Genomic DNA, 27,326 nt, shown 5'->3' with positions numbered 1-27,326 from the left:
AGAATAACAGTGACCTCATTGTGGGAGTTTACTATAGATCCCCAAGCCAAACGGAGGACATCGATGATGCCTTCCTGGAACAGATGGCCAAGCATGCAAAAGGAAGGGAGATAGTAGTAATGGGGGACTGCAATTACCCGGATATTTGTTGGATGTCAAACTCAGCCAAGAGCATAAGGTCAAACAGATTCCTCACTGGCTTTGCAGACAACTTCATTGTCCAGAAAGTGGGAGAAGCAACAAGAGGAACCGCCATTTTAGATCTGGTCCTAACCAATGTTGATGACCTGGTTAGTGGGGTAGAAGTGGAAGGATCATTAGGCGCGAGTGATCATGCTCTTCTGAAGTTTACTATACAGCGGAAAGGAGCAGCCAAGCATACTAGGACTCAATTTCTTGACTTTAAGAAAGCCGACTTCATAAAACTTAGGGAAGTGCTGGGTGAGATCCCATGGACAGTAATACTAAAAGGAAAGGGAGTTCATGATGGCTGGGAGTTTGTTAAGAGGGAGATAGTAAAAGCACAACTTCAGACAATACCAATGAGACGGAAACATGGAAGGTGCCTAAAGAAGCCAGGGTGGCTATCTAAAGAACTTTTAACTGAGTTAAGATTAAAAAAGGATGTGTACAAAAAATGGAAAAGGGGAGAAACCACCAAAGAGGAATTCAAACAAATAGCCAGCACGTGTAGACACAAAGAAGAAGAAGAGTTTGGATTTGATATCCCGCCTTTCACTCCTTTTTTAAGGAGTCTCCAAGCGGCTAACATTCTCCTTTCCCTTCCTCCCCCACAACAAACACTCTGTGAGGTGAGTGGGGCTGAGAGACTTCAAGGAAGTGTGACTGGCCCAAGGTCACCCAGCAGCTGCATGTGGAGGAGCGGAGACACGAACCCGGTTCCCCAGATTACGTGACTACCGCTCTCAACCACTACACCACACTGGCTCACGAGTCAGAAAAGCTAAAGCACAGAATGAACTCAGGCTTGCTAGAGAGGTTAAAAGCAACAAAAAAGGCTTTTATGGGTATGTTCGTAGCAAAAGGAAGAACAAAGAAACAGTGGGGTCACTCAGAGGAGAAGATGGTGAAATGCAAACAGGGGACACAGAAAGGGCTGAACTCCTCAATGCCTTCTTTGCCTCAGTCTTCTCCGATAAAGAAAACAATGCCCGACCTGAAGAATTTGGAGCAAATGATTCAGCAGAGAAAACACAGCCCAGTATAACTAAGGAGATAGTACAAGAATACTTGGCTAGTTTAGATGTATTCAAGTCTCCAGGGCCAGATGAACTGCATCCAAGAGTATTAAAAGAACTGGCAGAGGTGATCTCTGAACCACTGGCAGTCATCTTTGAGAATTCCTGGAGAACAGGCAAAGTCCCGGCAGACTGGAGGAGGGCAAATGTTGTCCCTATTTTCAAAAAGGGGAAAAGAGAGGACCCAAATAATTACCGCCCAGTCAGTCTGACATCAATACCAGGGAAGATTCTGGAGCAGATCATTGAGCAAGCAGTCTGTGAGCACCTAGAAAGGAATGCTGTGATCACCAACAGTCAGCATGGATTTCTGAAAAATAAGTCATGTCAGACTAACCTGATCTCGTTTTTTGACAGAATGACAAGCCTGGTAGATGAAGGGAACGCAGTGGATGTAGCCTACCTTGATTTCAGCAAGGCATTTGACAAGGTGCCCCATGATATTCTTGTAAAGAAGCTGGTAAAATGCGGTCTGTGGATTTGTAACTGGCTGACTGACTGAACCCAAAGGGTGCTCATCAATGGTTCCTCTTCATCCTGGAGAAGAGTGACTAGTGGGGTGCCACAGGGTTCTGTCTTGGGCCCGGTCTTATTCAACATCTTTATCAGCGACTTGGATGATGGACTCAAGGGCATCCTGATCAAATTTGCAGATGACACCAAACTGGGAGGGGTGGCTAACACCCCAGAGGACAGGATCACACTTCAAAACGACCTTGACAAATTAGAGAACTGGGCCAAAACAAACAAGATGAATTTTAACAGGGAGAAATGTAAAGTATTGCACTTGGGCAAAAAAAATGAGAGGGACAAATACAAGATGGGTGACACCTGGCTTGAGAGCAGTACATGTGAAAAGGATCTAGGAGTCTTGGTTGACCACAAACTTGACATGAGCCAGCAGTGTGACGCAGCAGCTAAAAAAGCCAATGCAATTCTGGGCTGCATCAATAGGAGTATAGCATCTAGATCAAGGGAAGTTATAGTGCCACTGTATTCTGCTCTGGTCAGACCTCACCTGGAGTACTGTGTCCAGTTCTGGGCACCACAGTTCAAGAAGGACACTGACAAACTGGAACGTGTCCAGAGGAGGGCAACCAAAATGGTCAAAGGCCTGGAAACGATGCCTTATGAGGAACGGCTAAGGGAGCTAGGCATGTTTAGCCTGGAGAAGAGGAGGTTAAGGGGGGATATGATAGCCATGTTCAAATATATAAAAGGATGTCACCTAGAGGAGGGAGAAAGGTTGTTTTCTGCTGCTCCAGAGAAGCGGACACGGAGCAATGGATCCAAACTACAAGAAAGAAGATTCCACCTAAACATGAGGAAGAACTTCCTGACAGTAAGAGCTGTTCGAGAGTGGAATTTGCTGCCAAGGAGTGTGGTGGAGTCTCCTTCTTTGGAGGTCTTTAAGCAGAGGCTTGAAACCATATGTCAGGAGTGCTCTGATGGTGTTTCCTGCTTGGCAGGGGGTTGGACTCGATGGCCCTTGTGGTCTCTTCCAACTCTATGATTCTATGGTTCTATGGTCTCATTTTTAAAGAAGAAGAGAAAAGAAGAGTTTGGATTTGATATCCCGCTTTATCAGCCCCCTAAGGAGTCTCAAAGCGGCTCACAATCTCCTTTCCCTTCCTCTCCAACAAACACTCTGTGAGGTGAGTGAGACTGAGAGACCTTGTGGTCTCTTCCAACTCTATGATTCTATGACTTCAGAGAAGTGTGACTAGCCCAAGGTCACCCAGCAGCTCCAGGTGGAGGAGCGGAGACACGGACCCGGTTCACCATGAGTCTTCCGCTCTTAATCACTACACCACACTGGCTTTTAAAGTTCTTTAAAAAACAGTTGTATCTCTTAAAAGGACTTAGAGCTGGCTGAAAAAGCTAAGATCAAGACAGGCTTCGACAACTTCATTTCTCTTTGAAGGAAAATATTTCTTCTACTCTGAGCCACTTAAAGAGAATTGGATTCCTGCAAGACAACCACTCTTATCTGGACACCTAAATTGCTATGTCCTCTTGGACACATTATTTCTTTTTTCTGTTTTATGGTTCCTCTCTTAAAGTAATTATTTGGTTTATTTGTTTAATTCGAATCTTAATGTAAGAAATTGGATTTTATGTTAAACATCTTATGTGTGTTGGGTATCAGGCTGGAAGGAAGAGGGAGGGGTGGAAAAATACAGGAAACAGGATCTCTTGGGAAAGAGTTATTCTGTGGCCTTGAGAAACTGATAAGGTGCTGCTGGAAAAGGGAGAGTGAGATTTTGACTCTGGCAGTTGAAAAACAGTTAACACCGGGCCTGAGTAGAAGATCTTCAGAGCAAGACTCAGGAGACAGGTCCTCATCTGAATTGGTGGAACTTTTGCTGACTTTAAAAAGACCTGACTGAAGAGATGAAGGACAGCTTAGACAGCTTATGTGTGTTGGGTATCAAGCTGGAAGGAAGAGGGAGAGCAGGAAAAAGGCAGGAAACAGGATCTGACTAAAGAGATGAAGGAAAATTTGGAGAAGCTATTAGCTCGAATTGATAGAAATAGTGAAATGGTGACAAATTTGACCACTAAAGTAGAGACACTGACAAAGAAAACAGAAGCACTAGATGTCTACATGAAAGGAAGGGAGGAGAAGTCTGAAAAGCTGGAAGACAAAAAATGGAAATCAGAACAGGAGACGCTTAGGATTGATGTGGACGGTTTGGGTGGAAGATAAGAGGCAACTGCGGGCGCTTTGGCGGTTCTTGAGATGAGACAGAAAGCCCAGCCTCTGAGACGGAGAGGCGGGAGGAGAGCAGGATTTTAGCCAAGGTTTGAGTGGAGTGGCTGGGAGTGGAAGAGGAATTCATGGAGGAGGCGCCACCCTCCTCACAGCCGGGGGTGGTGGTTTTGGGGTAGAAAACGAATGTGAATAAATCCCCCCAGTGTCACCCCCTGGCCGGTCTTCCTGTCTCCCTTTCCTTGTGCCCCCACCCTGCCCCAATCAAAGTTCCAGCCAGCAGCTGCCCCCCAGGCCTTCCTCCACCCATCTTGGGGCCTCAAGGCATGCGGGCAGAATTTGGTGGGGGGCCAGGCTGGGCTCAGAGGTCTGCTTTTCTCTCCTTAATCTGGGAAGCTTGTCTACTAACTAATGAACGAGCGTCTCCACCTCCATCATTCTACCTTGATGCTGAGGTCCAGCACCGAGGTTCCCTCTGGAGGTTCCCTCACTGCAAGAAGCCAAGTTACAGGGAACCAGGCAGAGGGCCTTCTCGGTAGTGGCACCTGCCCTGTGGAACGCCCTCCCGCCAGATGTCAAAGAGAACAACAACTACCAGACATTTAGAAGACATCTGAAGGCAGCCCTGTTTAGGGAAGCTTTTAATGTTAGATGCATTACTGTTATTTTAATATTTTGTTGGAAGCCGCCCAGAGTGTCTGGGGAAGCCCAGCCAGATGGGCAGGATATAAATAATTTATTATTGTTGTTATTATTATTATAATGGATAAAGGGTTGTTTGGAAGACTAAGCCATCTCTACCTCCCCCCGCCAATTTTAAAATAAAGCCTATTTAAGAATTTGGCACATGGAGGAAGCAGAATCTAATGCATTTTCGGTTGGGAGTGTCGAGCAAGGAGATTGGAGATGGTTGCCAGTCGTCACAGTCCAGTTCATGGGCGATCAAGTCCCGGCTGGGAACGTCGGGACCGGGGGCAAGATGGGAGGGTGGGAGCAGGAACGGGAATCCAGGAATCAGGAAGCCAAGGGTCCGAGGATCAAGAAGCAAGGAGTCAAGGAACCAAATGCAGCAAGGCAGGGAACGGGTTGCTGTGGCAAAGAGCCGAAGGGAAAATGCTGGCCTTCTATCCCTTCCCGGCTCTTGCCACCAGGTGCAGTGAGTTACCAAGTGGTCTCACCTGTGAGGCCGCACCTTGCCTCTCCAGAACAAACTTAGGAAGGCCCCAGTCCTGCAGAGTCCTATTGGTCACAGGGCCTGGCTCCTGCACGCACACCTGACAAAGGGTTGCAGGGGGGAATAGAGCTCCTTGTGAAGCAGCTTCAGGGCAAATTTCCAGCCGTGGCATTGGCATCCAGATGAGGAATCCTGGAAGAGGACACTCCAGGCTCATCTAGTCCAACCCCTGCAATTCAGGAACCCCGGTTCTTAGTCCCGCCAGCTCCCTTGAGCTGGGCAACTCAGATGCCTGGAGCAGCGCCCCGTTGGAGAGCAGCCTTGGGTCGCCTCTGGAGCTGGCTGGACCTTTTGGACGGCTGTTTCCATCCCCCCTGCCTTCTGCTGGCAGGCCCAGTTGGGAGTTGTAGTGCAAAGCCCATTGAGGGGGGCTGGTCCTGGAGGGCCAGCTGAAGCCATTGTGCTGTGCCCCCCGGCCTGGCAAGGCCTCCTGGGCCAGCCCCCCTCCCCCAATATCGGGCCTGTGTGTTTCTGTGGCTCTTCTGAGTCTGAAATCCTCGAGTTGAAGGGACCCAAAGGGTCATCTAGGCCCGCCCCCTGCAATGCAGGAAGTGCAGCTAAAATGTTCCCTTGTGAGGTCTGGACTAGGGGGCGTTTCATGTGGTTTTCAAGTTGGAACTAACTTTTGGCACAAAGTGGGGGGGGGGGGGCTCTTTTCAGTGCCAGGATCCAGTGTGCTCTCTTGACCTGGGAGCCCAATCCCTCTCGCCCACCCCTAGAAAGGGGGTCTTCCCCTCATCCTCTCCTTGTAGGACCCCCTTTTCCTTCCTCTTTGCTCAGGGAGTCAGAACCAACTCTCTCTCAAGGGACCCTGGAGCCAAACACAGAGTTTTCCTCTGGCTTCTCAAGCAAAGGGTGGGAAGGAACACATTCTTCTTGCTCTTGAGATGTACAGAAATCTCTTCTCCTGATTTTTAACAACGCAGGCCTGCTGTGATGGGCTTCCTTTTCCCCCTTGCCACTGAAAAATTCCAGTTAATAGACTCTTTGCCGATTGTTATGTTTAATTACTTTTTTTACCTAAGGTAAAGATATTACGCTACATCTTTGAGACACTGTACTTACCACTGCTTTTTTCTATTCTCGATTTGAATAAAAATTAATCTGTGGACTAACTTTATTGCTTTTTGTGTGGTCTTTTCCTGCTGCGTGATATACAACGGACTCTTATTTATTTACTTGTTCATGGCTTATATGCTCATGGAACATTTGATATTTATTGCTGAAATATAGACACAAAACAACATATGCTAAAACATAAGAAGTGCTGTGGTCAGATCACTTCCTGGTGCAACTAGACTAGCATTGCGTAGTAGCCCCCAAAGATGCGCCTCAATTTTGGGGTGTTTGGCACCTGCAAACCTATAACAATGTCACCGGAGGGGGAATAAAAGGCTTCCTAGGAAAATCCCCTCGGCTGCTCCTGTGCTGCTTCCAAGGCGACGTCACTAACAGAGAAGAACATGGGATATTTATGGCTGAAATACAGACCCCAAGCAGCAGGTGGGACAACACAGAGTGGCCCCCCCAGCCACGTCTCCCCCTCCAGCTGCTCCCTCAGCCCCCCCCCGGGACCCCCTCTTGCTGGGACAGGGCTCGCTGCCCCGCAGTCCCCAAGAGAGACTCGCCCCCCCCCCAGAAGAGACACCCCCGGGTCCCCCATCTGGCCCCCCCCAAGGCCCCCCTCTCCCCCGCCCAGACGCCCCTTCGCAGCCCCGGGCAGAGAGACGGGCTCCTCCTCCCGGACACGGGTTCCCCCTTCACACGCACACGCGCCCAGGCCCGGGTTCGGGGTCCGGCTTATTCCCAGCCTTCTCCTCTCCGCCCGCTTGACGCCCCGGGCTCCTCGGCAGGGAGAGAGAAGGGTTAAGGGGCGCCGAGCTGGCTTCCTAGAGAGGACAGGAAAGGAAGGCGGGCCGCTCCTCCTCCTCCTCCCCCTCCTCCCCCCCTCTGACGTCCCTTCCGGCCTGGCCTTCGCCTGCCGGGCTGTGGTGGGTCTCCTCTCGGGGGGAGCCTGGGGAACTCCCTGCCCCGGGGGGAGGCGGGAAGGGGAGGGAAGAGAGGCTGGGGGGTCCGGGAGGGAGGCAGAGGGACCTCAGGCCAGGGAGGCGGGACTGGAAGACGGTGAGGAGGGAGAAGGACATGCGGAGGGACATGAGGGAGAAGGAGATTAAGAGGGACATTATTGTGAGGGAAAAGTGTATTAAGAGGGACATGAGGGAGAAGGACATTAAGAGGGACATTATTATGAGAGAGAAGTATATTAAGAGGGACATGAGGGAGAAGGACATTAAGAGGGACATTATTATGAGAGAGAAGTATATTAAGAGGGACATTATTATGAGAGAGAAGTATATTAAGAGGGACATTATTATGAGAGAGAAGGAGATTAAGAGGGACATGAGGGAGAAGTATATTAGGAGGGAAACACCAGGAAGCTTCCCTTCTCTCTCTATTCATAAATCTCTGTATGTTGGGCGTTTTCCCTCCATAATTCTGTTTTTGATGGAAAGTCCAGTTTCCGAGGTGTCTTCCAGGGCAGTTCCACCCAGATCCAGAGCAGGAAGTCCCCAAGGGACGGTGCCTGGAGCTAGACATGAGCCCTGCTGCTCAGCAAGCCACCCAAGGAGATATGGCTGGCTTGGGGCGAAGCTCTGGACTATGAAGTGGGCTTGGGAGGGACCCCCACTGTTGCCCTGGCTCCAGATTACACTCACTTGTCATTCACAGTTATGACTTCTTCCTCCTCCTCCTCCTCTCCCCACGTTTCCTCAGGGAACATTCTTTTTCTCTTGGCTGTGCTTTGATCTTATAATAGAAGAATGTGTTTGATTCATAGGATTTGCTGCAGCTTGCATTAGGACACACAGAACTTGGCAGAGGACCAAGGGGCTCCTTCCGATCTCTTGGAGACTTCCGGAGAGCCCAGATGGATGAGCAAGACTCAGCTGGCCCTGAAGCAGGAAGAGGCCATGCCATGGAAACGGGGAGCAGTGGGGGATTCTGGGAAAACTCCATGCAGAAGATCCTGGGTGAGGAGGACACCCTTTGCTCAGAGGTGCAGAGCCAGCAGCTCAGGCAGTTCTGCTACCAGGAGGCCAAAGGACCACGAGAAGTTTGCAACCAACTCTACCAATTTTGCTGCCAATGGCTGAAGCCAGAAAGACACACGAAAACTGAGATGCTGGACCTGGTGATCTTGGAGCAGTTCCTGGCTGTCCTTCCAGTGGAGATGGAGAGCTGGGTGAAGGAATGTGGAGCGGAGACCAGTTCCCAGGCGGTGGCCCTGGCCGAAGGTTTCCTCCTGAGTCAGGCAGAGGAGAGGAAGCAGGCAGAGCAGCAGGTGAGAGAGACTTTCCTCTGGATGCTCCCAAGGGGCTCCAAAGAGGAGGGAGAGTATTCCCAAATCATTTCCTAATGGCCCATCCTTTTTTGGAAAGCATCTAGAAACAGATCTTCTTCTTCTTCTTCTTCTTCTTCTTCTTCTTCTTCTTCTTCTTCTTCATACCACACCCATGTGGCTGGGTGCCTTCCAGCACATATAAAAGCATAAGAAGACATCAGATGTCTTCTAAAAGTTATGCAGTTTTTTATACCCTTATCACCTGGTGGGAGGGCATTCCCCAGGGTGGGGGCCACTGTGGAGAAAGTCTTCTGCCTGGTTCCCTGTAACTTCACTTATCACAGTGAGGGAATCAGCAGAAGACCCTCGGAACTGGACCTCAGTTCATGGAGACGCTCCTCTGGGTATACTGGGCCTTTGAGGCCGTTTAGGGCTTTGAATTGTGCTGGGAAACGTTCTGGGAGCCAGTGAAGATCCTTGAGGACCAATGTTTCATGGTCCTGGCAGCCAGTCCCAGACACCAGTCTAGCAGAAGCAGGAAGCAGCTTTCACCTCTGTCCCCGAAGGCGCTTTCCTCTGCCATTCCTTCTCTAACCCTTCTCCCCATTCTCTGTTTTGTTTTTTTGTTTTTTTAAATAATATTTATTGAGATTTTCCAACAGCATAACACCAAAACAAAACATATCCACAAAAAACAAAAATGAAAAAATGAAGAAAAAAGAAAGACATTAAATATCAAAAAGAGATAGATTAAAAGGAATAAAGAGAAGAAAAAAGAGAGATACCCCACAAAAAAAGAGAGAAAAAAAGACCCTCTTCCCCATCCCCCAACACCAAAATCCCAAAAAACAAAACACAAAAATACCCCATACAACACAAAGTCTTCCCTTTTTTTCGTTAACTTGTTTCCATGACTTCCCCCCACCTCCCTCCTTGTATGCCAGATTTTTAATCTAATCGGCAGATTCCAACCCACTTTTAATGCTTTTTCATTCATTTAACTTTACCATTTTTAAAGAAAACAATAATAATGAAGAAAAAAAATTTGCCTTGAAACTTCTAAACTTAAACCTTGTGATTATATACCCTTATATCTTAATTTTTCATCTTCCTTAACTTGCTCCCTGGGACCAATTAAATTACTTCCGTCATCCCATCAAAATGCTTATTAGAACCATATTTTGTCAAATTTTGTTTAAAAATCTCCAATTATTCCCCCCATCTCTTCCCCCCGGTTTCGGGTACTGCTAGTCCTTTTTACAAATTTTTAAAGTCTTTCCAGTCTCTGAATTCAATCCATCAGCCAGGTTGTCTAATGTCCGAGGCCTTCAAATCATCTTTCTGACCTATTTGCAAATTCTTTTTCGAGCCTAAAATTATGTCCCAGACCACATTCCCCTCAGCATCTCCTTTAACCTTTTTGATCAAGCTTGCCCATACTTTATATTTCCTCTTGTAAGTCAGAGAATTGTCCAAAGCTTGCTCCACACTCTCTTTAGAGTTGCTAGATTTCACTTCTTCCAACTTTCTCAGAGTGCCAGTTTCCAAAGTATATCTTATCAAATCTGTATCTTTTAGTCCGTCCATGGCACTCCTTTTCCAAATCTGTCCTTTGAACTCTTTACTCTCATAGTCCTCTTTTTGTCCATCGACTTGAGGCTCTATTTCTGTATTTTCCACCAGAGATTCCTCTTGCAAAGACAAATCCTGTTCTGTTTGATCCATATTCTTCTCAGTTATCCTTCCTTGTTGGTTTAGTTCCAGTCCTTGGGCCGAGTTTACTAATTTTTTTCCTTCTTGTGCCAGGCTGTGCAAATTGTCCTTCAGATCAGAGATGCCAAATTCCAGAATAGACAGTTTTTTTTGAAATTGTTCCAACAAGGCTGTTATTTTTCCCTCCATGTTCCCAAGTCTGTTCTTTCAGTATTATCTTACTGTCAAGGTCAGATGCTTATGTTTAGTCTGTAAAGTTGCAGCCTGTGTGAAAGTTTCTATCCAAAAGTGTAACAAATATAACAATCCAATATATGTTTCTGTAACTTTCCACAGCCGACTGGTTACAGTTTCCTCTAGTTATTTTTCATCCACCTTTCAGAAAACAATTATCATTTAACTCCTTTTTTCCTTTCCATCCAACAATAGGCAAAGGATTCAGTTCTCTCTTAATCCATTTCTTCTTAATGATTATTTCTTATTATAAAGATTCTTTTTCTCGTTTTGGCAACCCGGTCCCGGGCTCGAGATGGAAGAAAATAAGATCAAAGTATGCTTCTCTGCAGGGCTATAAACTGTTGAAACAATCTCCCCCTCTTCCCTGCTTCCGAGGGGGGTTTAAGAGGCTTAGGTGACAGATTTGTATTCCTTAGAAAGTACCTTTTAAAGGCTCCAGTTCTCACACTTTTGCCTTGGTCTTTCTACAAAGTGGAAGGTGGGCTTCCTGTTTTAGCCTTCCACCTGGTGCCGAATTTCAGTAATTTGTAATCCAATTTCCATTTACTTACAAGAAGTTCTTTTAGTCCAAATGTCAACAGGAAAGGTTAGCGCTTCCCGACAGCAGCTGTGCGGCTTCGCTCCCTGAAAACAGCGGTCGATCCAAAGTGCCGCGCCGCTCACCCCACTTCGCTCCGGAGCCCGTAACCGGGTCTCCCCGCGAGTAAGGGAGGCGCTACTGGCACCAGCTGGATCCCATGTCCACGGTCTTCCTCCGACCGTGGTTTTTTGCGGGTCTCCGCCTCGCCGTAGGCGGTCAGACCCTTCTTTCCGGAGAGCAGTCTCCTCCAAGACGGAGGAAATCCGCCATTGCCGGGCGCGCCAACCCGGAAGCTCCCATTCTCTGTTTTGAATCCTTGTTGCTCTTTCAGAGGAAGGATCTTTTGGCAGAAATGGGTCTTGATTCTTCTGAGGCAGAGAAGACTCCGTTGGACGCCAGAGTGAGGCCTCTGGGTAAGGAGGAAGGAGTGTTTTCTCCCCCGTTTTGTCACATTCTCTTGGTTTTGAAACTAATCTGTGAGTTCTTTGCATCTTTTGGGGGAAGACACCTGGAGCCCAGAGCTCAGGGGGGGGGAGATGTATTTTTGCACAACTATTATATGAAATTGGTACAAATGTCCAAATGTACTCAGCAGGGGAGACGTTTACTGCAGCTGGTTCAATTCCGCAGTTTATGATCTCCTCTCTTCCAGCAATGCCTGTACATTAGTCCAAATTGAGCTCTGATTGACAGGAGAACCTCTGCTTCTAAATGGCAGCGAAGGAGGGGTTTTGGCAGGCGAAGGGCTTTTGCACTCAGCGCCTCCCTGCCTCTCGCAATCCATGCTAGAGCCGGAGCCAGGTACAGAGACAAACTGGGAGTGAAGCCCATTTCCCCCTGTCCCTGGGGGAAACTTGCAAGGAGAATTACCCTCAGTCATCCTTGTTTTTCCTTTGCCAACGATCTCCCGCTGCCTCCATTAAAGCAGAGCGGAACCGGAAGCTAGCAGGGGAGACTTGGACAAGCCCCATCTGTACTTAGAGATGCACTGTTTCACCTCTGAGAGAAGCAGGCGCTCACGGTTTCCACTTGGTCTCTCCCAGGTGACGGAATGATGCCACCAAGACCTGCTCCTTCATCTTTTCATGGTGGTGGAGGGGAGGCAGCGGCTGTGGACCCAGATCAGGTAGGGGGAAGGAGCCTTGTGGGGAAGGACTGCTTGGATGCAGACTGGCTGGATGCCGAGGAATGGTGGGAGGAGCCAGAGAAGAGGGAGCCGACTGGGAGGAGGAGGAGGAGGGGTCTGAAGCTGGAGAGGGAAGAGGGCTCAGGGAGCAGAGGGAGTCTGTGGCAGAGAGCAGCCCAGACTCCCAGGCAGAAGCTGCAGCAGGAGAGAGGGATGAGGAAGGCAGAGAGGGGTCTGGCCGCTGTAGAAAAGAACAGAGCCACCTGAATGTTCTCTAAGAGGACAGCCTTTTTCCTGCTCTGTTAGGGTCCAGTCTGCTTTGAAGATGTGGCTGTCCATTTCACAGACGAGGAGTGGGCGTTGCTGGATCCTGACCAGAGAGCTCTCCATAAGGAAGTCATGGAGGAGAATCGTGGGATCTTGGACTCTCTCGGTAAGGCTCCCTATTGGATCATCCTATCTGTTTTGTAATTCAAGACATCTCTCTATGTGACGAACCTCTGATATTTCGATGGGGCTCAACAGCGCCACCCACAGCACCTGGGATGTTAACACTCCCACAGCAAACCTTGGATGGATGGCTATTGATTGTTTTCCCTGTGAATATTCTTCTTTCAGTTCTGCCGTTTAAAACCACGATCAGGCTGTCTGAACTGCCCAGGCCTTCTTAAATGTAGGATTCAGAGTGATTTGGGATGTTGAAGTAGCTTCAGTCAAGTTTCCTGCTTTTGTTCTTGCTTCTGTCTCTCTCTGGTGACCAAAGAGTCGCTTGACACTGGAGATGGCACAGATTCCACGACTGAACCAAACAAACTCCATCCCAAAACAGAGCCAGGCTTTTTGAATCTCAGGCAGTGAACCCTGTGGTAACAATAATGATATATATATATATTTGCATTCTCTTTATTAATTTTCATTACACACCAATACACACAAGACAAATTCATCACAAACAAAAAATAAACCAAACAACACGGCTAAATAGAAAAAAAAGCTAAGAACAAAAAACAACATATAACTAATTGACTTCCCTCCACCTTGGTTTTGGGTTATATAATAAAGGATTTTTTCCGCAGTTTATCTTTAAGACTTCTGCATGTCGGAGAGTTATATTTAGCCTACTGTGATCTTTAGATTTTTAAAATCTGCTTCAATATATGTTATGAATTTATTCCATTCCTTAATAAACTTTGTTTCTTTCTGATCTCTAATTTTTTGTGTTATTTTTGCCAATTCTAAGTATTCGAATAGTTTACTTTGCCAATCTCTTACCGTTGGGATACTAATTGATTTCCAATTTTGTGCTATTAATATTCTAGCAGCTGTTGTTGCATACTGGAATAAAGTCTGGTCCTCTTTCTTAATTTCATTACCAATCATCCCCAGAAGGAAGTTTTCCGGTTTTTTAACAAAAGTGTATTTGAACATTTTTTTTTAATTCATTATAAACAAGCTCCCAAAACTTTTTGATTTTTTCACAGGTCCACCACATGTGGTGGAAACTTCCTTCCTTATTTTTGCACTTCCAGCTCATGTTGTCTCCAGTCTTATAATTTTTTTCTAATTTTACAGAGGTGATGTACCATCTGTACATCATTTTTTCCATGTTTTCTCTTAGTGCGACACACGCTGTAAACTTCGTATCTTTATTCCAGAGCTTTATTCAACTATCATATTCCAAATTATATCCCAGGTCTATCGCCCATTTCACCATGACTTCTTTTATCTCCTCATCCTTAGTATCCCATTATAACAGTTGGTTATACATTTTTGATAAAAGTTTTGAATTTCCTTCCAATATTTCTATCTGAAATCTGGATTTTTTTTTGTTCATCCCAATCTTTTTATCTTCTGTCCACAGTGCGTTAATTTGATGGAATTGTAACCAACTCGTTAATTTATCTCCTAATTCTTCATAAGTTTTGATTTTCCAACCTTTCTCTGTTCTAACCAACAAGTCTTCATATGTCCATCTTTCACCTTCTATATTTACTTTTTTGCTTGTTAAAATATCTATTGGTGACAGCCACCAGGGAGTGTTTCTTTCAAGTAAATTTTTGTTTCTTTCCCATACCTCTATCAATGGTCCTCTGATAATATGATTGGAGAATCCTTCGTGTACTTTTACTTTGTTGTGCCACAAATATGTGTGCCATCCGAATCTGGTATTGAAGCCCTCTAGATCTAGCAGGTCAGTATTTTTTATGACAATCCATTCTTTAATCCAACAGAGGCATGAAGCCTCGTAGTACAGTTTCAAATTCAGTACCGCAAATCCTCCTCTTTCCCTTCTATCTGTAAGTAATTTGAATTTAATTCTAGGCCTTTTTCCCTGCCAAATGAATTTGGATAGAATTTTTTGCCAATCTTTAAAAACTGTGGTTCCCCTTATCACCGGAATATTTTGGAACAAAAATAGCAGCTTTGGAAGTATGTTCATCTTAATTGCGGCCATTCTTCCTGACCATGATAATTTCATCCTGTTCCAGATATCTAGGTCCTTTTTGATTTCTTTCCAAGTAACTAAATAATTATCCGCCATTAAATTTATATTCTTCATAGTTAGCCAAATTTTTAAGTATTTTGCTTTTTTTACCGCCTTAATTCCAATTTGTACCTCTAACTGGTTTTTCACAACTTCTTCGATGTTTTTAGTCATCATTTTAGTTTTTGATTTGTTTAACTTAAAACCCAATAACTTTCCAAATTCTTCTAATAATTCTATTACCCTGTGTACACTTTTTTGTGGATCTTCTAATGATAACATAACATCAAATCATCAGCATATGCTTTCAATTTATATTTTTCCCCGATTTTAATTCCACGTACTTCTGGTGTTGTTCTTATCTTATTCGCGATAATTTCTAATACCATTATAAATAGAAGAGGAGACAGAGGGCATTCCTGTCTCGTGCCCTTTGAAATTTCAAAAGAGTCAGTTAAGTCATTATTGATGATTAATTTTGCTCTTTGGCTTGAGTACATAGCTTTTATACCCTCCAAAAAGGAGCCCTCTATCCCTACTGTTTCCAAACACCCCAAAAGGAATTGCCAGGATACATTATCAAAAGCCTTTTCGGCATCAATAAAGATTATTGCCGCAGGGATATCATTCTTGCAGTCTAGATATTCAATAATATTTATTATGTGTCTTATATTATCTTTTAATTGTCTATTGGGTAAAAATCCAACTTGGTCTGTATGAATAAGGTTTGTTAAGCATTTCTTGAGATGATTGGCCATTACTTCTGCGAATATTTTATAATCGTTATTTAATAATGATATTGGTCTATAATTTTTCATGTTAAACTTATCTGTATCTGGCTTAGATATCAATGTAATATAGGCTTCCTTCCATGAGTCTGGTGTTTTACCTCCTCTTAAGATGTTATTTGCTACTTCGCATAGTACCGGGGCTAAGTATTCCTCTAAAACTTTATAGTATTTAGCAGATAAGCCATCAGGCCCTGGAGCTTTTCCCAGTTTCATTTTTTTTATCGCCTCCTGGATTTCTTCCATTTTTATAGGTTTATTTAATTGTATTTTCTCCTCTTCTGTTAATCCTTTCATTCTATTTTCTTCTAAGTACTTCTTTATTCCAATTATGTTTTCTTTTTTCCTTTTATATGGTTTTTCATAAAATTTAATAAAATTTTCCTTTATTCTCTTGGGGTCTTCCACAATCTGATCTTCTATTCTTATTTTATTGATCACATTTTGTTTTTTACTTTTTCGTAGTTGCCACGCTAATAGTTTCCCAGTTTTGTTTGCTGATTCAAAATATTTTTGCTTCCATACCTTAATTCTCCATTCTACTTCTTGACCTATTAAAATTGAGTATTACTGTCAGAGCTGGCTCCTGGTCCCAGCTCACAAAGGACCAACGCTAGCCGGTAGTAAAGTATCAAAGTCTTTATTGAAGAATAGTTTCCATTTCCAAGCCTCAGCGTCCCAGCTCTACGTCTGGAGTTTAGACCGGCGAAGCTCCGTCTGAGTCTCCGCCCCCTGTACACCAGTTTAAGACTCTAATCTTACTCCACCTCTTCCTTCTCTCTCTCTTCCTCTGGGTCCTACTACCCCCCGGGGTCTCCTCCCTCCTGGACTCTTCCGACGCAGACGTTGACCCCTCTGACTCCTCCCACTCTCTTCGGCGGGCTTTAGGACCTGGCTCCCTACCCGGGCTGCCCACCGTGCCGCCCTCCTGTACATTTGAACTTGGCGCGCGTGCGCGTTTAACTTTCCTGATGACCGTTTCCTCGCTCCCTGACGGGGGTGTGGTCACTCCTGCCTCATGTTCTCCCGCTGCCCGCGCGCCACCTGATCCCGATGCCTGGGACTCCTCCCCCCTACTGCACTCTGGGGGGGACGCTGGTCCTGATTTCCAGCTGCTGCTCTCTGAGTCCCCTCTGGCCCCTTCTTCCCGAGGTGTCCCCCTGGGTACTCCTCTTGCCCTGACTATGGGGGCCCCTTTCTGTGAATCCTCCGAGTCACTGGAAAGACTCAGAGACCTCGGATTGCTGTCATTGCTGACATTTCCTTCGGACTCCTCCCCCTCGCTCTCCATTTCCTCCCTCTCCTGTGCCTCTGCTCCTGAACCCCTGACATCCATCCCCCCCTCGAAGCCCCCCCTTCCCCCCTCCCCCTCCTCCGGCGGGGGTGCTGGGTGCTCCGTCGTTGTGGGGGTGAATGGCGGATACAGTTCGTCCCCCGTGGCGTGCATCCAGCCGGATAAGCCCGGCTCGTCCTCCGTGTTTCCGCCGACCTCGATCTCCTCTGCTTCCATCTCCGTGCCGCCATGCTCGAACCCAACGTCCTCCCCCAGCACGTCCATGTCCATCTCGCCTTCTGTCACCTCTGGGTCCGTTGCCTGCCAAGGACCCCCCCGCCACCTCCTGCTCCACCGCTCCTCTCCTCGATCGTCCCACCAAAACGAGCGGTCTGAGGCAAACCCCGAGGGCGAGCCCTCCGGGGAACGTGTTTCTATTGCCGGTTCTTCGTCCGAGGTGAACCCCTGGAATGTGCTGGTTGAAAGCGTGGGTGTGAAAAGCCAGTCGTCAAAATACTCGGCTGGCATGGGCCTGTGTGGGAACAAGGCATGAAACTCCTCCTTGAGAAGAGGCTCGTTCAGGGCATAGTCCGGCACCCAACGGTTGGCGCTGGCCGGGGTACCTTCACTGGCGAGAAAATATTCTACTCCCTCTTCCCCCCATCTCGAGTCTAAAATCTCTGTGACCTGGTTGATGGGCTCCCCTCTTGGCGACTCCCTCCTTGGGGGGGTCTCCCTATACGGGTGTGGTGCCGTGCCCTGCGCCTGAAATCGGTGAGGTGCTTTGTAGGGCGTGAGCACCGACCTATGGAATACTGGGTGCATTCTGGATCCCTCCGGAAGTGTCAACCGGAAGGCCACTGGATTGATCTGTGCCTCAACTTGGTAAGGTCCTAGCTGCTTATGTCCGAGTTTCTTCTTCGCTAATGATCTGGTCGGCACTGCGTGGGCCGCTAACCACACCCAGTCTCCCACCTGTATGTCCTCCCCGACCCTTCTGTGCTTGTCAGCCTGCAGTTTGTATGCGTGCTTTGCAAGCTCTAACTGCCTCCTAAGCTGTTCGTGAACCTCCTGCAATTCTGCCGCTAAAACTTCCGCTGCCTGTGGCTCCCCCTCCCCCAGTCTCTCTAATCCCGGGAAGGTTCTGGGATGCCTCCCGTTGTTGGCGAAGAACGGTGTCACCCTCGTGGACACGTGCTTCGTGTTGTTGTAGGCGAACTCAGCGAGCGGCAGGTAGTCCACCCATGTTGCCGGCTGCTGATTTGCATAGCATCTCAGGTACTGCTGCATGATGGCGTTGACGCGCTCCGCTTGTCCGTTGGTCTGCGGGTGTCTCGCCGACGCTAGGTTGATCTTGACGTTCAGGAAACCCATCAGCTTCTGCCAGAAGTTTGAAATGAACTGTCGCCCCCTGTCGGACAAGATAGACCGTGGCAGACCGTGCACCCTGAAGACGTGGTCTATAAACAGTTTGGCGGTCTGTTCCGCCGTGGCCACCTTCGCGCATGGAATGAAGTGGGCCATTTTGGTGAACATGTCCACCACCACTAGCACTGCCGTTTTACCCCTTGAGCTGGGTAAATCCGTGACAAAGTCCAGGGCCACCCTCTCCCACGGTTCGCTCGGTGTCTGCAGCGGTTCGAGCAGTCCCGCCGGAGGTTTGTGCACTGACTTGGCCCTTTGGCAGGTGTCGCACCTCGAGACGTACTCCGCGACTTCCCCCCTCATCTTGGGCCACCAAAAATCTCTGGCAACTAATTCTGTCGTCTTCTCCTTGCCAAAGTGCCCGGCGGTGGGTGTGTCGTGCAACTGCTGCAGTACTTTCGCACGGAGGTCGTCTCCCGGTACATAGAGTGCCCCTCTGCGGATGAGCAATCCGTCCCGTATTTGGAACTCGTCGTCCTTCACCGTGCCCTTGTGCACCTCCTCCATCTTGGCTTGTGCGAAGGGGTCCTCCTGCAGTGCTCGACGGACCGCATCCAGATCCACTGTTGCTGAAGCGCACGCCCACGCTTTCGGTGCAAAAATGTGCTTGGCCGCTGCTGGCGCCGCCTCTTCGAGGTATTGTGGCTTTCTGGACAGTGCATCTGCCATGATGTTGTTGTCGCCTGGGATGTACTCTATCCGGAAGTCGAAATCCGCAAAGAACTCCGCCCATCTGATGTGCCGCTGGTTCAGGAACCTTGCCGTGCGCCAGTACTCCAGGTTCTTATGATCCGTGCGAACCTGCACTGTGTGTTTGGCTCCGATGAGGAAGTGCCGCCACGCCTTGAATGCTGCATGAATGGCCAGCAACTCCCTGTCCCAGATGGTGTAGTTCTGCTCTGACTTGCTGAGCTTCCTAGAGTAGAAGGCACACGGTCTCCAATCCCCATGCGGGTCCTGCTGCAACAGTACTGCGCCCACGGCTCTGTCTGAGGCGTCCGTTTCAACTCTCATCGGTCTGCCGGGATTCACATGTAGTAGCTGCTCTTCGGACGAGAAGAGACGCTTAAGGTTCTGGAAGGACTGCTCCGCTTGCTCCGTCCAGATGAATTTCTTCTTCTTGGAGCTGAGCGTGTCGGTAATGGCCGCTGTCTGCATCGCGAACCCCTTGATGAACTTGCGGTAAAAGTTGGCGAAACCCACAAACCGCTGGACCTCCTTCCGATTGCGCGGGCTCTTCCAGTCCAACACTGCGCGAACCTTGGCGCTGTCCATGGCGAACCCCTTGTCCGACAACTTGTAGCCCAGGAAATCCACCTCCTTCCTGTCGAACTGGCACTTTTCCAGCTTGGCGTACAGCCGATGCTCCTGCAGTCTCTGCAGAACCTCCTTGACGTCTCTCTCGTGGGTCTCCTCGGATTCTGAGAATATCAGGATGTCGTCCAAGAAGCAGACGCATTTCTTGTAGAGGAGACCCGCCAGGACGTGATGCATGAAGGCTTGAAAACAGTGAGAGCCATTTTGTAATCCAAAAGGCATAACTCTGTATTCATAAGTGCCCAGGGGCGTGAACATGGCAGTCTTCCACTCGTCTCCCTCCCGTATGCGAATCAGGTTGTACGCCCCTCGCAGATCCAACTTAGTGAAAACGCGTCCCTTCCTCACCGTTGCGAGCAGGTCATCTATTTTGGGCATGGGAAAGGCCGTGGGCTTGGTCTTGGAATTTAAGAGCCTGAAATCAACTACAAGCCTCTTTTGGGGCGTGTCCTTTTTCTTCACAAAGAATACCGGACTGCCCCCCACTGCCTTCGACTCCCGGATGAAACCGCGCTTCAAGTTGAGGTCTATGAACTCCCTGAGTTCCTGCAGCTCGTCTTCAGACATGGAATACAGTTTCCCGGTTGGCAGCGTCGCCCCTGGCAGGAGGTCAATCTTGCAGTCATAGGGCCTGTGGGGAGGCAGCTTGTCTGCTTCCTTCTCGCAGAAAACCTCCAAAAACGCTGCATACTTGCGTGGCACTGCTTGCAGCGTGCCTAATTGTAGCTGCGGGTCTTCCCCTCCCTCTTCCGGGCTAGGTAGGATGCAATGTTCCGCGCAATAGGATGAGCCGAAGGTCAGTTGGCGCTGGTACCACGCCAATGCTGGGCTGTGCCTGTGCAGCCAACTCATGCCCAAGACTACCGGCGTGTCCGACAGGTGGGTGACATTGAAGCTGATGACTTCTTGGTGATTTCCAATCCGCATCACCATTGGCTGCGTTTGTTGCACCACCTGCCCCCCTAACAAGTCTCTGCCATCCACCGTGACAACTTTCAGGGGCAGCGTGGCTGGTAGTAGTGGTATATTGTGCTGCTGAATGAAATCCAGTCCTATAAAGTCGGCGTTGCTGCCGGAGTCAATGGTGATCGGCACTTCCAGAGTGCGTCCATTGGGCAGTTGGAGAGACGCTGTAAGCTGCACCACTGGTTTGGGTGGGAGGGGGTCTGTGGGCTGCAAAATTGCTGGGGATTGCTTCATTGACTTGTCTGGCTGGACCCCAGTGCCTCTTCCTCCAGCCAGACTCCGTCGTTTAACTGTTGCGGTGTTCTTTGTTGAGTTGCTTCTGTGACTGTTGCCGAGGCTGCAGTGTGCTTGTGGAGCCTCTGGGGACACTCTTTCGCCATGTGCTGAGCACTGTCGCAGATGTAGCACTTCCTGTTCCCTCTAGGAGGCTTCGTTTTGACTGCTCCCGGGGTTAGGGCTCTGGTAGCTGACTGAGCCCTGGCACCTCCGATCTCCATCGGTTCTTCTCCCCCTCCCTGCGAGGGTGTGGAGTGCGCACGCGCTGCTTCTTTGGGAGAGAAGGGAGGTGCTCTGGCTGGCGCCCTTCCCCAACGTCCTTCTTCTCTGTTCCAAGGACGTTCCTCCAGGCGCACTCCAACCTCTAACGCCCTCTGGACCACCTGCTGAGTGCTCTGTGGTCTCTCCCCCCTTGCAATCTCAGTTTTTACATCTGCATTCAGACCTTCCCAAAAGAGGTCTCTCACTGGAGCGGAATCCTTCTCCCATCCCAGTGCATGAACTAAGCCAAAAAAGCGTGCATGGTACTGCCTCACACTGGCTTTGCCTTGTCTAAGTCCGTGTATGTCTCTTCTGGCAATGTCGATGTCTATCTTTGATAAAAAACACGAATCCATTGCTTTAATGAAAGCCTTCGCATCTTGGAGCGCCGGATCATTATCTCTCCATAAATTTCTCAGCCACGTTTTGGCCTCCCCATGCAAATGGGACAAGATAAACCCCACTTTCTCTCTCTCATCTCTAAAGTCTTTTCCTAGCAGATCCAGCGCAAACAGCAGGTCGGCTCTGAAGTTGGGGTACTGCTGTAAACTCCCATCAAAATGAGATACCAGACTGCCTCCCCTTCTCCCCAAGCCAATGCCCTCTGCTTTGGGTCCCGGTTGCCCCTGTTTAGAAAGCACGTCCAACCTGACTTGGAGATCCCGGCAGGCGTTAACCATTTCCTCCTCCCTTTTCCTGGATGCAAGTACCTCCGTGCTGAGTTGTGTCACAGCTTCTTGCAGGGCTGCTAGTTGCTCTTCCGTAGTCATCTTGCCTGAGTTTTGTGAGCTCTGGAAGCACCCCTCCTCTGCCCTCGCTGCGTCGGCTCACGTGGCAAGGTTCTTGGTGCCAAAACTTTAAGAGACGGAGCTTACTGTCCGAGCTGGCTCCTGGTCCCAGCTCACAAAGGACCAACGCTAGCCGGTAGTAAAGTATCAAAGTCTTTATTGAAGAATAGTTTCCATTTCCAAGCCTCAGCGTCCCAGCTCTACGTCTGGAGTTTAGACCGGCGAAGCTCCGTCTGAGTCTCCGCCCCCTGTACACCAGTTTAAGACTCTAATCTTACTCCACCTCTTCCTTCTCTCTCTCTTCCTCTGGGTCCTACTACCCCCCGGGGTCTCCTCCCTCCTGGACTCTTCCGACGCAGACGTTGACCCCTCTGACTCCTCCCACTCTCTTCGGCGGGCTTTAGGACCTGGCTCCCTACCCGGGCTGCCCACCGTGCCGCCCTCCTGTACATTTGAACTTGGCGCGCGCACGCGTTTAACTTTCCTGATGACCGTTTCCTCGCTCCCTGACGGGGGTGTGGTCACTCCTGCCTCATGTTCTCCCGCTGCCCGCGCGCCACCTGATCCCGATGCCTGGGACTCCTCCCCCCTACTGCACTCTGGGGGGGACGCTGGTCCTGATTTCCAGCTGCTGCTCTCTGAGTCCCCTCTGGCCCCTTCTTCCCGAGGTGTCCCCCTGGGCACTCCCCTTGCCCTGACTATGGGGGCCCCTTTCTGTGAATCCTCCGAGTCACTGGAAAGACTCAGAGACCTCGGATTGCTGTCATCGCTGACATTTCCTTCGGACTCCTCCCCCTCGCTCTCCATTTCCTCCCTCTCCTGTGCCTCTGCTCCTGAACCCCTGACAATTACGTTTGAAGTATTCTGTAGGTTTGTTTGATCTGTTCCTCACTTGGGTTTATTATTAGTTTTCTTTCGCATTCTCTTAATTGATTAAGTATTTCTTCTTCTTTTTTGTTCTCTTAACTTTTTCCTGTAGCTATTCTGATTAATTAGGAATCCTCTTAGCACTGCCTTACTGGCATCCCAGGCTGTATTAATATTTGTTTCTTTGTTCATATTCATGTCGAAATAATATTTTAAAGTTATTTTTGCCTTCTCAATTATCTCCTCATTTTCAAAAAGGAATTCGTTCATTCTCCATCTGTATCTCCCTTGTATTCTACTTTTTAACTCCAAGGTTACTGAGCTGTGATCAGAAAGGGTTCTAGGTTGGATTTCACATTTCACTGCTCTTGTTGTTAATTCTCTTGAAACCCATATTTGGTCCAACCTAGCCCAGCTTTGGTGTGATTCTGAAAAGTGTGAAATTGTTTTGTTATTGGATTTTTATGTCTCCAGATATCAATCAGATCTAAATTTTCCACCAGATTATTAAATGTTCACAATAATGATAATTTTATTATTTTTGCCCTTCCCATCTGATTGGATTGCCCCAGCCACTCTGGGCAACTTCCAGCAAATAGAAAAACGTAATAAAACATCAAACATTAAAAAGTCCCAATACAGAGGTGCCTTCAGAAGTCCTCTAAAAGTTGCATAGTTAATTCCTTGACATCTGATGGGAGGGCGTTCCACAGGGTGGGTGCCCCTACCGAGAAGGCCCCCTGCCTCGTCCCCGGTAACTTCTCACAATAATGTAACATTTAAGTACAGTGGTACTTCGGGTTAAGAACTTAATTCGTTCTGGATGTCCGCTCTTAAAATTTGTTTAGATTTATTACTGCATATTGTACAACTTAGCATATTGAATACAGTGGTTCCTTGGGTTAAGTACTTAATTCATTCCTGAGGTCCATTGTTAACCTGAAACTGTTTTGAACCTGAAGCACCACTTTGGCTAATGGGGTCTCCTGCTGCTGCTGCACCGCCGGGGCAAGATTTCTGTTCTTATCCTGAAGCAAAGTTCTTAAACTGAAGCATTCTTTCTGAGTTAGCAGAGTCTGTAAGCTGAAGTGTATGTAACCTGAAGCGTATGTAACCCGAGGTACCACTGTATATCTTCATTTTCGACAGGGAACTTTCCCGCTTTGGCCACCTTTTAAATAATAATAAACGCACATTTTATTTATGAAGATAGCACAGATCCATATTTATATTTAAACAAAATGATGTTACCAGTACAGTAAGCTGTACTTTTAAAAACTAGAGAGAAAACATCTAATATTCAACTTGATTTATATATGAAACTAGACAATTTTACAGAACAAAAGGAACATTATAACATCTAACTCCGTTCAGTTCTTCCTCTGTCCCAAGCATTAATTAGCATTGTTCCGTAATTTGGGACTGCACTTCTTCCCGAGACTCTAATCTTTTTGCCTCTTAGTTTCAGGTGGCGATGAATTGGAAGTGAAGAACAAGGGAGACCACAACGAAATCCACACAGTGGAGGACACATATCAGGATTCAGACTGTGGAGAGAGCTTCAGTCAGAGCTCCCATGCCACTTCCCATCAAAGAAATCCCATTGAGAAGAAACCCCATCAGTGCTTGGAATGTGGAAAGAGCTTCAAACGGAGTGCCCATCTCACTTCCCATCAAAGGATCCATACAGGGGAGAAGCCATATCACTGCTTGGAGTGTGGAAAGAGCTTCAGTCACAGCCACGATCTTAATTCCCATCATAGAATTCATACAGGAGAGAAACCCTATCAGTGTGTGGAATGTGGAAAGAGCTTCAGTCAGAGGGCCCATCTCACGTCCCATCAAAGGATTCATACAGGGGAGAAACCCTTTCAGTGTGTGGAATGTGGAAAGAGCTTCAGTCAGGGCTCCAATCTCACTGCCCACCGTAGAATTCATACAGGGGAGAAACCATATCACTGCTGGGAGTGTGGAAAGAGCTTCAGTCAAAGCCACAATCTCACTTGCCATCGTAAAATTCATACAGGGGAGAAACCATATCACTGCTTCAGTAACAGCCACGATCTCACTTCCAATCGTAAAATTCATCCAGGGGAAAAACGCTATCAGTGCGTGGAATGTGGAAAGAGATTCAGAAATTGCTCAGATCTCACTTCCCATCGAAGAATTCATACAGGGGAGAAACCCTATCAGTGCTTGGAATGTGGAAAGAGCTTCAGCTGGAAACAGAGTTTTGCTTTCCATAAAAAAATACATACAGGGGAGAAACCGTATCAGTGCTTAGAATGTGGAAAGAGCTTCCGTCAAAACCGCAGTTTCACTTCCCATCTAAGAATTCATACAGGGGAGAAACCCTATCAGTGTCTGGAATGTGGAAAGAGCTTCACCAGGAACGAAAGTCTCACAGCCCATCACAAAATCCATACAGGGGAGAAACCCTATCAGTGCCTGGAATGTGGAAAGAGCTTCAGTCAAAGCAACAGTCTCATTTCCCATCAGAGAATTCACACAGGGTAGAAACTATTTCAGTGCCAAGAGTGTTATTGGAGGGATTTATGAAAGTCTGGTCTCATTTTTTAAGTTCTTTTTTTTTAATGATATTTATTAAATGTTTCATAGTTACAAAAAAAAAAGAATAAAAAAGAGAAGAAGAAACAATAAAAATTTAACAGACAATACATCAAAAATAAAAATAAAAAATACCACAAAACAACAAGAAAAAAACTAAAACATTTGAAAACACATCCAAGTTTCATTTCATTATCTTTCATATGCTTGTTTCCTCAACTTCCTCGCACCTCCCTTTTTTGTATTCTAGTTCAAATTAGCTGGTTCAACAAATCCTTTCCCTCTTTCTCAATTTTTGTTCTATAATTTATCCTAACACTGTAGCGCATTAACAATTAATATTTGTATAATTCTTAATAACACTTCTGCTAAAACCTTTTTAAAGTTCTTAACACAATTGGAGCTCTTAAAAGGACTTAGAGCTCCCTGAGAAAGCTAAAATCAAGACAGGTTTGGACAAGTTCGTTTCTCTTTGAAGGAAAAGATTTCTTCTACTTTGAGCCACTTAAAGAGAATTGGATTCCTGCAAGACAACCACTCTTATCTGGACACCTAAATTGCTAGGTCCTCTTGGACACATTCTTTTTTTCTGTTTTATGGTTCGTCTCTTAAAGTAATTATCTGGTTTATTTGTTTAATTCGAATCTTAACTTGAGAAATTGGATTTTATGTTAAACAGCTTATGTGTGTTGGGTATCAGGCTGGAAGGAATAATAATAATAATAATTTTTTATTTATACCCCCGCCCTCCCCAGCCAAGGCCGGGTTCAGAGCGGCTTACAAGCAATAATAAAAACAAGATGAATGATTAAAACTTAAAAACAAAAGTAAAATACAACATTAAAATAATGGAACATTAAAATATTAAAATGTAGCCTCATCGCAAGAGGAGAAGGAAAAGAAAAAAGAAAGAGAGGGAGGGAGGGAATCAAATTGGCTCCAAGCCAAAGGCCAGGCGGAACAACTCTGTCTTACAGGCCCTTCGGAAAGAAATCAGATCCTGCAGGGCCCTGGTCTCATGAGGCAGAGCGTTCCACCAGAGTTGAAAAGGCCCTGGCTCTGGTTGAAGCCAATCTAACTTCCTTAGGGCCTGGGACCACTAGGCTGTTGTTATTTATGGACCTTGAGGCTCTCCGTGGGGCAGACCGGGAGAGGCGGTCCCGTAGGTACGAGGGTCCTAGGCCGTGAAGGGCTTTAAAAGACAAAACCAGCACCTTAAACCTGACCCTGTACTCCACCGGGAGCCAGTGCAACTGGTAAAGCACTGGATGAATATGCTCCCATGGCAGAGACCCCGTGAGGAGCCTCGCTGCAGCATTCTGTACCCGCTGGAGTTTCTGGGACAGCTTCAAGGGCAGCCCCGCGTAGAGTGAATTACAGTAGTCAAGCCTGGAGATGACCGTTGCATGGATCAGAAGAGGGAGGAGGAAGGAAGGAAGAGGGAGGGCTGGAAAAATGCAGGAAACAGGATCTCTTAGGAAAGAGTTAATCTGTGACCTTGACAAACTGATAAGGTGCTGCTGGAAAATAGGCTGCTTTGAGAACAAGGGAGAGGGAGATTTTGAATATGGCAGTTCAAAAACAGTTAACACCAGGCCTGTGTTAAATTTGGAGACGCTATTAGCCCGAATTGATAAAAATAATGAAATGGAGATAATTTGACCACTAAAGTAGAGACACTGACAAAGAAAACAGAAACACTAGATGTCTCCATGAAAGGAAGGGAGGAGAAGTCTGAAAAGCTGGAAAAGAAGACAAAAAAATCAGAACAGGAGACGCTTAGGATTAATGTGGACGGTTTGGGTGGGAGATAAGAGGCAACTGCGGGCGCTTTGGCGGTTCTTCAAATGAGACAGAAAGCCCAGCCTCTGAGACGGAGAGGAGGGAGGAGAGCAGGATTTTAGCAAAGGTTTGAGTGGAGTGGCTGGGAGTGGAAGAGGAATTCATGGAGGAGGCGCCACCTTCCTCACAGCCGGGGGTGGTGGTTTTTGGGTAGAAAACGAATGTGAACAAATCCCCCCAGTGCCACCCCCTGGCCGGTCTTCCTGTCTCCCTCTCCTTGTGCCCCCACCCTGCCCCAATCAAAGTCCCAGCCAGCAGCTGCCCC

At 47.4% G+C, this 27,326-nt stretch overlaps 2 protein-coding genes and 1 long non-coding RNA gene across 3 annotated transcripts in view; all 3 read left to right on the top strand.

The window, feature by feature from the left end:
* LOC310684274 (uncharacterized protein) overlaps positions 1-2,927 on the top strand; it is a 14,801-nt gene extending 11,874 nt beyond the window's left edge. Inside the window, exon 7 of the mRNA XM_083455117.1 lies at positions 2,790-2,927. The gene's annotated coding sequence lies outside the window, so the exon portion shown is untranslated. The remainder of the gene's footprint in view (positions 1-2,789) is intronic.
* The window catches only part of LOC310684870, a 47,154-nt gene that overhangs the window by 16,641 nt on the left and 3,187 nt on the right, over positions 1-27,326 (top strand). The window lies entirely within an intron of this gene.
* On the top strand, positions 2,491-27,326 carry LOC310684249 (uncharacterized protein). The gene is made up of 8 exons (XM_083455047.1): positions 2,491-2,601; positions 8,046-8,549; positions 11,411-11,492; positions 12,123-12,205; positions 12,512-12,638; positions 24,114-25,237; positions 25,610-25,912; positions 26,640-27,326. The coding sequence occupies exons 1-6, from the start codon at positions 2,581-2,583 to the stop codon at positions 25,166-25,168; spliced, it is 1,872 nt and encodes a 623-aa protein (XP_083311173.1). The 5' UTR covers positions 2,491-2,580; the 3' UTR covers positions 25,169-25,237; positions 25,610-25,912; positions 26,640-27,326.

This window comes from Podarcis tiliguerta (genome assembly GCF_965153285.1).
Source record: "Podarcis tiliguerta genome assembly, chromosome: 8".
Lineage (NCBI taxonomy): Eukaryota > Metazoa > Chordata > Lepidosauria > Squamata > Lacertidae > Podarcis > Podarcis tiliguerta.
This window is presented reverse-complemented; position numbering and strand designations above follow the sequence as displayed.

What these genes read in the sequence shown, in the direction of transcription:
- LOC310684249 (XM_083455047.1), top strand. Translation starts at nt 2,581, where the DNA reads ATGAGGAAGAACTTCCTGACA. An exon ending in TGAGGAAGAACTTCCTGACA is followed by an intron (nt 2,602 to 8,045) that starts GTAAGAGCTGTT and finishes TTTGATTCATAG; the next exon opens with GATTTGCTGCAGCTTGCATT. An exon ending in CGCCAGAGTGAGGCCTCTGG is followed by an intron (nt 11,493 to 12,122) that starts GTAAGGAGGAAG and finishes GGTCTCTCCCAG; the next exon opens with GTGACGGAATGATGCCACCA.